The sequence below is a fragment of the Triticum aestivum genome, chromosome 5D, assembly GCF_018294505.1.
Source record: "Triticum aestivum cultivar Chinese Spring chromosome 5D, IWGSC CS RefSeq v2.1, whole genome shotgun sequence".
Taxonomy (NCBI): domain Eukaryota; kingdom Viridiplantae; phylum Streptophyta; class Magnoliopsida; order Poales; family Poaceae; genus Triticum; species Triticum aestivum.
Window position 1 is genome coordinate 294,333,380 of NC_057808.1, and position 12,037 is coordinate 294,345,416.

The 12,037-nt window shown below is 46.6% G+C and overlaps 3 protein-coding genes across 5 annotated transcripts; 1 reads left to right on the forward strand and 2 right to left on the reverse strand.

Moving 5' to 3' along the window:
• The first annotated feature begins 235 nt into the window (after positions 1-235).
• Positions 236-1,605, forward strand: LOC123121278 (uncharacterized). 2 transcript variants are annotated; one of them, XM_044541182.1, is made up of 2 exons: positions 236-738; positions 810-1,605. In XM_044541182.1, the coding sequence occupies exons 1-2, from the start codon at positions 586-588 to the stop codon at positions 1,467-1,469; spliced, it is 813 nt and encodes a 270-aa protein (XP_044397117.1). In that variant the 5' UTR covers positions 236-585; the 3' UTR covers positions 1,470-1,605. The 2 variants fall into 2 exon arrangements, with proteins under 2 accessions (XP_044397117.1, XP_044397118.1); XM_044541183.1 differs by having other exon boundaries at positions 259-756; positions 855-1,605.
• Positions 1,606-2,536: 931 nt separating this feature from the next.
• On the reverse strand, positions 2,537-5,305 carry LOC123121279 (ras-related protein RABA1f). Its single transcript, XM_044541184.1, has 2 exons — positions 4,906-5,305; positions 2,537-3,479 (listed from the first exon to the last, which is right to left on the reverse strand). Exons 1-2 carry the CDS (start codon positions 5,121-5,123, stop codon positions 3,047-3,049), a joined length of 651 nt encoding a protein of 216 aa, XP_044397119.1. The 5' UTR covers positions 5,124-5,305; the 3' UTR covers positions 2,537-3,046.
• Positions 5,306-7,379: 2,074 nt separating this feature from the next.
• LOC123121280 (pentatricopeptide repeat-containing protein At4g02750) lies at positions 7,380-11,153 on the reverse strand. 2 transcript variants are annotated; one of them, XR_006459651.1, is made up of 3 exons: positions 9,666-11,153; positions 8,220-9,371; positions 7,380-8,035 (listed from the first exon to the last, which is right to left on the reverse strand). XR_006459651.1 is itself a non-coding variant. In XM_044541185.1 (2 exons), the coding sequence occupies exons 1-2, from the start codon at positions 11,109-11,111 to the stop codon at positions 8,565-8,567; spliced, it is 2,253 nt and encodes a 750-aa protein (XP_044397120.1). In that variant the 5' UTR covers positions 11,112-11,153; the 3' UTR covers positions 7,380-8,564. The 2 variants fall into 2 exon arrangements, 1 of the variants encoding a protein (XP_044397120.1); XM_044541185.1 differs by having other exon boundaries at positions 7,380-9,371.
• Positions 11,154-12,037: the final 884 nt, after the last annotated feature.

A 12,037-nucleotide genomic window follows, 5' to 3' on the forward strand; every position in this document is an offset into this window, starting at 1 on the left:
TATGCAAAACTTAATTTTTGACCTGTATTCACTTAGCCAGACTGAGTTGGGCTACAGATGCAAAGTGCCCAAGATAGGTGCAGGTAACCAAACACACCTTGTTCCACTTGGCTTGTGGTTCACCTAAAAAAAAACTTGGCTTGTGGATGTACGCATGTTCCTTAAGAACGGATTGTTCTGTGTAATCCTTGAGTGCAAGCAAACGCCTCTCACTTGAGTGCAGGCCGTGCTGATAGCTTGTCGGATTCAGGTTTCAAAATAACAAAAATGGCCATTATTTCTCAAGTTTATTTCCAGGTATTTCTTTGAAGCAACCTGTACAAACACATTTGTTTCATTTAATTAGCTGGAAATCCGCAAGCAACCGGCGAATTGAAAGCGAGCGTGCGTGCATTATTACAACACAATTTGGCAGGGATCACACACAACCCTAAGCAAATGGAAGTACAATTAGTTGTACAATCTCGTGCCATCATCATGGATAAAATCAGATTTTTATAAGCAAGAGAAATGTGCATGCCAAAGAGGGATCACAAGACTAGAAGAGAAGAGAGAAGAACACGTACACATGCTGACCGCTAGGCGATGGAGATGATTCACAAGGGATCCTTGGACTTGGTGCTGGTCCCTTGTGGGCTTGCGATCATGCTCGGCTACCACCTCCTCCTCCTCTACCGCATCCTTCGCCATCCGCACACCACGGTCATCGGCTACGAGAACCACAACAAGCTCGCCTGGGTACAACGCATGGTGCAGGTGGAGGATCTCTTGTTGTTGATCCTGTTTAATTTTTTCTTTTCTGTGATCAGTGCTGGTTCTTCTGGCTGATAGCCGCGGTTCATGCCTGCCCGCAGACGACGGCGCCGGAGGAGGCGGCCCTGGCGCTGAGCGTGATCTCCGACAGCATCTCGGCGTCCACCACGCTGGCGTCGCTCTGCATCGCGCTGGGCTCGCTGATCGGCGCGTGGGTGAGCAGCAACGCCTCGCCCTCGGCGCCGCTCACGGCCGGCGGCGACGGCGGCGCCAGCCAGCCGGCGACGACGGGGATGGCGTCGGCCAAGTTCACGTCGCTCCTCGTCTGCTTCCTGGCCTCCTTCGCCTGCTTCATCCAGTCCGCGGGGCACTACGTGCACGCCAGCTTCCTCATGTCCGCGCTGGGGTTGGACGCGCCGGCGAGCCACGTGCAGCGCGCGGTGATCCTGGGCGGCAACTTCTGGGCGCTGGGGCTCCGGGCGCTCTACTTCGCCACGGCGCTGCTCATGTGGGTGTTCGGCCCGGTGGCCATGCTCGCCTGCTCCGTGCTCACGGTGGCCGTGCTGCACCTGCTCGACACCAGCTCCATGCCGCTCCACCACCACCAGTTCGTGGACAGAACGAGCGTCGCCGGGGGAGCCAGAGCGGCCAGCGCTCCGAACCCGGGGCTCCATAGCGCGGTCGCGGTGTTCTCGCCGGCACCGTATCTCAGGTGACGGAGGAGAGAGTTTCTGGTGTATGATGTTCAAAGATTTTCTTATCTTGGCTAAAATGAGTATGAAGCTATCTTGATAGGTTTCTGAATTGGAAAGAAAAAAAAATCGATACATTTGCTCGATGCTTCACAAGCCATTGCTTTTCAGTTGATGGGAGTTAACAGAGGGTGACGTGGTTGCCATGTTTTTTTAGCTAGAGTTGATGTCAAGCCTCAAGATCATCTAAACTTCAGAAAATATTGGTTAAACCAGACAAATCGAGGGTATCGAAAGGATGTGACTAGGCTACTGACAACCTCAGTAGAATCATGCTGCAAAGCATTTCAAACAACAATTTAAACCTCAGTAGGATCTTGTTGTAAAGTATTTCAAACAACAATTTAAATGTTTTCTTTTCTTTTGAAACAGTCTTGTTAGGTTGGTCATGCTCTGCTCGTTGCATTTCACTGGTTAAATTTTGACAAAGAACATTGCATCGACACCCCTCATCAACCGTACTCCACCAAGTTTAACAAATGCTATTATCTTGGTTATATTAGCATTAAACACAAGAAATCATTGAAATAGTCCATGGAAAATCTGCTGCAACTAGACTGCAAACTATTCATTTAAAGACGCCAACCACTTCCTGCATACCATCAACTTCCAGGATCCAATACATTGACAAAAACCTTTACAGTTCTGAAATTTGCTGATGTACTAGGAATTACCAAAAGGTCAAAAATAGATCTTCTAAGCCCACCTAACAGACTAGCAATTTTGCATGGCAATATGCAACATGATTCCATAGTTGCCAACAAGAACAAACTCTAGCTGTTTTTTAACCCTCTATCAAGGTAGTTTAGAAAGTAAAATACTCCCATCTAAATAAGAGATTTTGAACTATATATAAATCCGGAAAGTAAAATAAATAAGTACTTCTTTAAACAGTAGCATAGTGAATACTATAGGCATAAAATGGTACCACCTCTGTAACTTTTTATAAGACGTGTTTAGAGTCCATGACAGTGTCAAAAAACGTCTTATATTAAGTTACAGAGGCAGTAGCATACGAAAACATAGGGTCATAAGAAGCATGGATCTTCAATGCAAATTCTGTACATCTGGGAAGGAAGATACACAATATAACAGTGTAAAACTGGCTACCAGTTACAGATGACATTTACCAAGTAGACATAACCTATTGTGATACAGAAGATACAGTATAATCTCTGAGGGCTACATAGTACACATCCATTCAGCAGGAAAGCCAAGAGAAGTAATGAACCATAGCTCCCATTACAACCTTTATCAGGTTAGGCTGCGCAGTGAAATGTTGAGAGGATTCTTGTGTCAATTGAGGTGGGACAATACAGCAGCAAAGAAACCATAAAAGGCAACCACAAAATCACTGACATTCCAAAGTTAGCATGGCCCCCCTTATCAACCTGGGGTTAAATCTTGATATCTAAACGAAATTCTTGGTGCACCGGTATAATCTCACAAACAACCAGGTTAGGAGGCAAAAAGGATGTCATATTTGCAGTTACCCATATAATCAGGTGAGCATATGGTCCCTCTTCACAAGCAAAACGAATTTAGGATGAACAGCACCCTGCCTTTTTCACAGCAGAGACATCATCCTTGCCACCAACGTTGATGGTTTGTCCTCTCGGTGGAGCAGCAGGGTCATCGCCTATGTCGAGGGCCTTCTTGCTGACTACACGATAGATCTGAGTCAGAACCTCAGTGAAGGCAGTCTCAACGTTCATGGCCTCCAGTGCAGATGTTTCCATAAAGAAGGTGCTTTCCCTCTCAGCGAAGGCCTTGGCATCGTCCACTGATACAGCCCTAAGGTGGCGTAGATCAGCTTTGTTGCCGACAAGCATGATGACGATATTTGCATCTGTGTGATCCCGGAGCTCCTTCAACCACCTCTCCACATTCTCAAAGGTCACATGGCGTGTCACATCGTACACGACAAGCGCACCAACAGCCCCTCGATAGTATGCACTTGTAATTGCCCGATACCTACGGAGAAAGGAAAGAGAACACATTAAAATCCATGCTACAGCAGAACCAAAATATCGAGAATTGATGTAGATTGTGCTTGTGAAACTGGTGTTAGGTTGAGAGCTAATTGAGTAAACCATGTTGGAACAGGTTATACAGACCAAATTCAGCAAAATCCCTACAGCAGAGTGCACATACTTGTCAAACACACGCGAGCCTCTGTGCACGTCAAGAGCAAGTATTTGTCTGTAAACATCAACTGAATAATCTATGCATGAACAAAGGAATATTCTTAGCAGCAACATACTTTTTGGACAACAAGTAGGGGAATTAAATAATTGATCTATCGCTGGACAGCAGATAAGCAGCGTTTCCTTTAGAGCCAGGTTTGCAAATACATGGTTCTCACATCCCTCTTACAGATGTTGCAGCTTGCACTATATCAGTTTTTATATCCAAAAATGCCAGGTGGACGATAGGATTTAAGTAACATCGGTTCACATATCTATACATCATTATCATATATGACAAAACAAACATCACTTATTCCAATAATGATTTCACATAGAATTTGCTGACAGCAACCAAAATATTGAGAATTGATGTGGGAATTATGCTGGTGAAACTGGTGACAGATTGAGAGCTGATTGACTAAGGCATGTTAGAAATGTCATACAGAACATTCTCGATAAATCCCTAGAGCAGACTGAACATGTGGCCCTCCTTGCCACATCAAGTGCAACTATTTGTCTGTAAACATCAACTGAATAATCTATGCATGAGCAAATGAATATATCCTTAGCAGCAAGATGCTTTATGGACAACAATTAGGGGAATTAAATAGTCGATCTATAGCTGGACAAACAGATAAGCAGCGTTTCATTTAGAGCTAGGTTTACAGATGTTGCAGCTTGCACTATCACAGTTTCTTTATATCCAATGCCAGGTGGACGATAGGATTTAAGTAACATGGGCTCACATATCTACACATCATTATCAAATAGTATTATGACAAAACAAACATCACGTATTCCAATAACGATGTCACATAGAATTTGTTGACAGCGATGGTTAGAGTTAAATTAGAATATGGGTCCGGGCAATATAAAATGGTTTGTTCTTCCAGAGAGAACAAGGTACCCCTGATTTAGTAACATTTATTGAGACCAATGAAAATCGAGGATTGTACAGAACAACATGCATAAGGAAGGTCACCGTTGCCCTGTTTCTGCCCAATGCGAAATGTGATGCGATGAGAACTAGGAGAATGGGCATACAATAACAGAATACAATAAGTAGTGTTGCTCTCATTCTTAATACGATACGCCATTTTCCATTAATCGTGACTATGGTTGAGCAAGATGAATCTGCCAGCCTAGAATGGATCATTTGGTCGTGTTTTTTCTATCTACCAAACAAACTCAACCAACCAACAGATGTATACCTCTCCTGCCCTGCCGTGTCCCAGATCTGGGCCTTGACGACCTTGTCGTCGACCCGGATGCTCCTGGTGGCGAACTCGACGCCGATGGTGGACTTGGACTCGAGGCTGAACTCGTTGCGGGTGAAGCGGGAGAGGAGGTTGGACTTGCCGACCCCGGAGTCGCCGATGAGCACGACCTTGAAGAGGTAGTCGTAGTCGTCCTCCGCCCTGTAGGCCATGGCCGACCCGACCCGACCCGACGACGGCCCCCTTCCTTCCTGGCGGAGGCGGGCGGGGAGGCGCTTCCTGGGGCGGTCGTCGAGGAAGGGAAGGGAAGGGAGAGGAGGAGCGGAGCGGGGCGCGCGCGGTGGCGTATATGAGAGGCCCGGGGGGAAGAGAGGTGGGGAGAACGTTGTGGGGAGCGAGGCGACAGAAAATAGAAAGAGGACGGGTGCGCGCCGCGCTGTCCCGTCTCGTGTGTCGTCTCTCTGTCACGTTTGTTGTTGTTTGGCTCGCTGCCTCGCTGGCCGACGGGAGCTTGTTTTGCTAACCAACCAACCCAACCAACACATGCGCCCGTAGGCGCCGCGAGCACATGGTCTTCTTCCAGCACTCCACACGAAGGAAACCTCGGCTTTTGTCTTTGTCAGGCAATTCCACACCCCATGCTTGGGCAGGGCAGCTGGGATCATGGCTGGCTGCGTTGTTTGCATGTGATTCACGCCCTTCCTCATGTGGAATGAGTGAGTTTGGATCATCAAATCGCTCCGCCTGCCTAGGCTATTTAAATCCGACCGACATCACCCCAAACCCTACCCTTCCCATCACTTTCTCTGACCATCCCAGCTCGCCCGTCGTCACAATGGCCAGGACCTCTCGTGCCAGGTGGAGGCGGCTGTCACCACAGCACTGCACCGGAATGGTGAGGTCCAGGTCGCGGAGGCCTGGCGCCAGGCCCACATTCCGACAGGCCAAGCTCCGAACTCTCTAGAACAGAGCTTAGACGACTCGCAGATGGAAGAGGCGGGGGAGGTGTTGTAGGCACCCGAGTTGGTGTCCGGGTTCACCCTGTTGCACACGAAGCAACACTACAACCGGATTCTGACGGAGGCGAAGGAGGAGCAACAAGTGCCACCGGCGTCCTTGTTCCGTGTGTTGTAGGAGGAGCGGCGGTACAACCTATCGCTCGAGGAGCATCAGCTGACGGAGAACTAGCTCTCAACAGAGCGGGCGTTCAAAGATGTCGTTGCAGCCATGGTCGTGGCGAACCAGGGCATCGTCGACCGTGCATAGCGGCTAAATCATCCACGGCGAGCGTGGCAGCTCCGCATCAGCTGGCGGAGAACTAGCTCTCGGCGGAGCGAGAGTCCAAAGATGTCGTTGCAGCCATGGTCGTGGCGGACCAGGGCATCGTCGACCGTGCATAGCGCCTAAATCATCCACGACGAGCGTGGCAGCTCCGCATCAACAAGGCGGAGTGCACCCGCCTCTTCGACGTGCTGGAGGCGGAAGCCAACAACCCACCAGACCAACACGACAAATTTACCAACGCCGGCAGATCCACCTTATTTTATTTAGGACATTTTGACCAACGCCGGCAGATCCACCTTATTTTATTTAGGACATTTTGCTATGTAAAAGAAATTTGGAAAATGAATGCAAAATCCGATGTCCTAGACATTTGGTCAGATGATCTCGGTCCTTATCACTGTCTATGACACATTCGAATGTGTCTGCAGACGTTTGATGATATCCAAACATGTTCACGGACATTTTATGATGATCCGCGGAGTTATCCTTAGAATGATGAATTGAGCACGGCCAGAATACATTCTTCGCACTATCGGCACACCGATTCCACCCCTCATCTCTAAAGATAGAGTAGCTTCATTGTGAACTCTACAAGCTCTCCCTGAAACCATTGCAGTTGGCTTTCCTTCCTTCCACACGTGCCCCTTTTGTGCAGAGCAAACGAACCACTTGGTCCTTTGCTTGAGCACGGGTTGAGGCGTTGATTGTTGGTCTTTTCCTCTACCAAGACGTATGCATGCATCTTCTTTTGGCATGCTACTATCATCTACTCACTCCGTAAACTAATATAAAAACGTTTAGATCACTATTTCAGTAATCTAAACACTCTTACATTAGTTTACAGAGGGAGTACTTATGTTCAGAGGGAGGTTTCTTGTGGAATGTTCCAGTCTTTTTATTTGTGATGTGATGATGACACCAAATACACCCCAGAAAACTCAGAGATGACGCGATTTCATGTGTTGAAGCTTCTAAAAGAGCGAGTTGCCTTGCCATGAGGAGAATTGTCCTTGAGACGGATGCAAACAAAAAATGTTGCACATCAAAATTCAGAATATTACTTGCACATTGGCACAAACTCAACCATCATTTCTGAAGAAGGTGTGTTTGGTTCAAGTTCAGATCGGCCCTACCAAAATCTGGCTACCTTGACAAAAAAAAGTAGAACGGGCAAGGTGCATGGGTATGCCAAAAATTTGGTAACTGTACCAGAGACCAAAAAAAATTCATCCATGGTTGAGTACTAGATTTCCATCCTTTGTGTGGACGAAGAAAACATAAGTCCATTTCCGTACTAGATTTTTGCAAGTCCATTTTTCCTAGTGTATGCTTGGTAAGGATGAATGGATGATGCTAGCTAGGTCACCAGCGTCATGCGTGCGTGCGTGCATGTTTCTGTTTACTGTAGGTAAACATCTTGCAACCCGTCTATAAAAAATTGGGCATCGAAACTCTTTCCAGCCTTGTTTTCCCACACGAACCTTCTGATTTGGCAGAATATATTGCAAGCAAGAAAACTTGGATTAGCAGAAATATAAATGCAGATTCCACAGATCCATCCAGGCATGAACTGAAGGCAACCACCGCCTTGAGAACACAACTGAGCCGGCCTGCTCCTTGCTGCTTGCATTGCTGATAGCAACTCGATTAGTTGTCATGATACATTTCAGATCATATTTCTTGCAGCTCAGTCAGCAATGCGTCAACTATCCATGTAATGTAAGACTATGGAACATACCCTTCTTCTGCCATGGTTATTCTGACTGAACTGACATAGCAAAATGTCTCCATGGCTGCTTTCAGTACTGGATACAGAATAATAATCCATTGCGGGTTCATCCTGTAGAGGGCTCGAAACAAAGTAGTGAGAACGTAGTTCTTGATCGACTACATATGGAAACTATTACGGTACATGTTTTTTTTCAGTACTGGTCAAATACGGAAACTATTACGGTACATGTTTTTTCAGTACTGGTCACCTAAACTGGCATGTTACGCTGTTAGCAAGTTATCATGGATCATACCTTGATGTCCAAAGTCCTTCCAACCGACACATGCATAGCTAAAACCTTGTCCACATATTACTGTTGATCAAGGCTTCCATCACATGAGATAGGAAATATTTTCTTTGTGGATTCTCCTTCCCATCTCAGCACACGTGATTGAAATGCAAGGCCACATGTAGACCAACAAACATATTCCTTAGAGCAGTACTTCAGTAGTAGGCCTAGTGGATGGATGGCCAGACCCAGACACCCAGTCATCACAATCCCTATTAATTTGTGTTTGCATCTTGCATTGCATGGTCATTGTTTGCTGTCAACTGTAAATTCCGTCAGGAATACTTCACACCAGATTCTACTCTGCAGTCACCAGTAATCACCACAAGAACAAGAACCATCTCTGAAGTGGTGAAAGCGGTTAGAATCCCGCAGGATGATCAGCCTGCCCTCAATTGCAGAGATATACTTGAAAGCATTGTGACAATCTCCGCATACTCTGAGGTTTTTGATCACTCGGATAGGCCTCCCAACAGGAATATTTAGAATACCATAAGCAACAGCAAGCTTCTCGCTATGATACTTTAGCATGTGTTCCTTCTCTTCGTCCTCCACATCATGCAAAACCATTTCTGTAGCTGACACATAGCCAGCTTTCTTAATCCTCATGTCAAGGTCTTCCAGGAAAGCATATATCTTTTCCTTTTCGGGGTGCACACAGTCACCAACCGAGAAAGTGTGTACTTTGTTTTGTACTTCCATCCAACTGAATCCAGGCACTTTTTTCACACCGCGATCCTCCATCATAACTCTCATCTTCCCCACATCACGCCATTTGCCAGAAGATGCATATATATTTGAAAGCAAGACATACATGCCAGCATTTTCAGGCTCCAACTCAAATATTTTCTCAGCTGCACTCTTGCCTAGTTCGGAATTGCGGTGGATCCTACTCGCACCAAGCAATGCACCCCACATGGTAGCGTCTGGCTCAAATGGCATGTCCTTCATAAGGCCCTGTGCTTCATCTAATCGACCAGCTCGTCCAAGCAAGTCTATCATACAAGTATAATGTTCAGGCTTCGCTGTCACACCGAAATCATGGTGCATCGAATAAAAGTATGAAATGCCTTTCTCGACCAAGCCAGAATGACTACAAGCTGCAAGTACTCCAACCTGAAAGTCAAAATCAACTGAAAACCTTAAGAAGAGCACAAGTATGAGTTCTTTGCTCTTACAGACTAGCTAAACTAGGTCAATTCTCTGAAGACTTTTGTTGTAAAAGCTCTACCAAAAGCAAGTGAACTTGGTGGAGATCTAATAAAATACTAGTGACCAATAAAAAAATCTACACAATTGAGCAGAAGTATCATTATAGACGAATTGGTTAGTTAGCAGCACTAATTCCCCATAAAGCAACTTTTCCAACAAATAGTCTTAGAAACAAAGTTCAAGGAAGAACATTCTTACTAGAGTAATATCATCTGGCTTGGTTGATGTCGCTCTCATCATATCGAACACCTCAAGTGCTTCCTTGCCAAAACCGTGACGTGCATAACCGGCGATCACAGTATTCCAAGAAACTGCATCCCTGTCCTCCATCTGCTCAAATGCATTTCGAGCATCCTCCATGTTTCCACATTTGAAGTACATAGCTAAGAGCGCATTCCCAACAAACCTACCCAACCCGTATCCAGCTTTAATCAACCTCCCATGCAGCTGCATTCCACACTCGAGTGCAGCAATGTCAGCACATGTGCTCAACAAACAAGCGAATGCTGACCTATTCACCCACTCACCGCACTGCCCCATTTTGATGAACAGCTGTAGGGTTTCCTCACTGAAACCACCTTGTGCGTATGCAGCCAACATTGCAGCCCAAGAGACTGCATCTTTCTGTGGCATCATGTCAAAAACTGCCCTTGCCTCATCCAACATCCCTGCCTGAGCATACCCTGTCAACATTGTGTTCCATGACGCCACATTCCTGCAAGGCATGATGTCAAACAGCTCCTTTGCTTTCTCCATCATCCTCCGCTGGACATAAGCTGCCACCATTGCATTCCATGACACTGGGTTCCTCTCAGGCATGGCATCAAACACCATCCGGGCATCCTCCAGCATTCCATTTTGCGCATACCCAGAAACTACTGCTGTCCATGTGAACACATCACGCACAGGTGCCATGTCGAACATCCTTCTTGCCTCCACCATATCCCCTCCCCTGGCATAACCTGAGACCATGGTGTTCCAGGAAACAACATCTCTTTGTGGCATCCTATCGAAAAGCTCCTGTGCTTCTGCCATCCGACCCAACTGCGCATACCCAGCCATCAAGGCGTTCCAAGAAATGGCATCCCACTCTGTCCTTGAATTAAACAACTCCCTTGCTTCTTGGACCCGTCCATTCCGGACATAAGCTGCAAGCATGCCGTTCCATGAGACAGCATCCTTCTCCGGAGCAAGATCGAAGTACTTCCGCGCAAGAGAGACAAGTCCATGGTTGGCATGAGACGAGATCATGACGTTGTATGTCACAGAGTCCTTCACCGGCATTTCGTCGAACAGGCTACGGGCGTCAGTGAGGGACGATGAGACTGCCAGCGCATGGAGGAGAGTGTTGTAGGAGAATGTGTCCGGGCGTGGGATGGAGCGGAAGAGAGAGAGCGCGACAGGGAGGCGTCCATTGGAGGCATACCCGGCGAGCATGGCGTTGTAGGTGGAGGTGGAGCGGCTGGGCATGGCGTCAAATAGGCGCTCGGCCTCGCCGACGCGGCCGGCGCGCATGTGGACCGTGATGGCCTTGTTGCGCCGGATCACATCCGCGTCGAGCTTTCCGGAGCAGGCTTCTCCGGCGGCTGGGGGGCGGTGGCTTCTCTGCCGCACGGCGGCGCGAAGATGGCGCGAAGGGAGCATCTGCTCTTATTTTATTTTGAAGTGTTGTGCGTTTCGTTTAGCATCGCGTCGCACACGCAGACCCTTCTATATCTTTCAAAAGAAAAAATGCAGCCTCCTTACAGCAAACCTAGCAGATTCGATGTCGAAATGGAAAAACTCTAGCAAATCCCTTTTTTTTAGGGTAAGCAAATCCCTTTTTACATAGTACTATCTTCGTTCCTAAATATTTGTTTTTTAAGATTTCAAATGGATTACCACGTACGGATGTATATAGACATATTTTAGAGCGTAGATTCACTCATTTTGCTCCGTATGTAGTTACTTATTAAAATCTCTAGAAAGACAAATATTTAGGAACGGAGGGAGGGAGTAGTATAGTACGCAGATGCTGATACACAAGCATATACATTCACCATGTGAACGCACATATGCACATAATTCTCTTGTGAGCATCTTCGAGAGATTGAGCCGACACATCATCCTGATATTAATGAAGTCGTCACAGACGTCTTCATAGTCAACGGGATGTCTCCTCTCACTGAACGGACATCGTTAAAAAGGCTGAAATAAATTCAGAAAAATGCGAGCACCAATGCCAAGTCTAGAACTTAAACTGTAATGAGCTGATTCCAGCACAAAGAACTTAACCATCTAAGTTAGGATAAGTTGGCAACTTCCTTCAAAAAAATAAATATTTGAGACGATAATTTCTTTTTTGAAACATAGTACTACATGCATAGTCATCCATAAGAATGCACAAACTTACACCCTGTCCCTATGAGCACATCCGAAAGGTTGAGCCAACAAATTTTAAGATTGACGAAGTTACCGCAGACACTTTATAGTTGACGGGCACGCCATACCGTTGAACGAATATCGCCGAAAAGCCTCGAATAAATCCAGGAAAATAGACCACCTGTGTCAACTAAGGACTTGAACTCGGA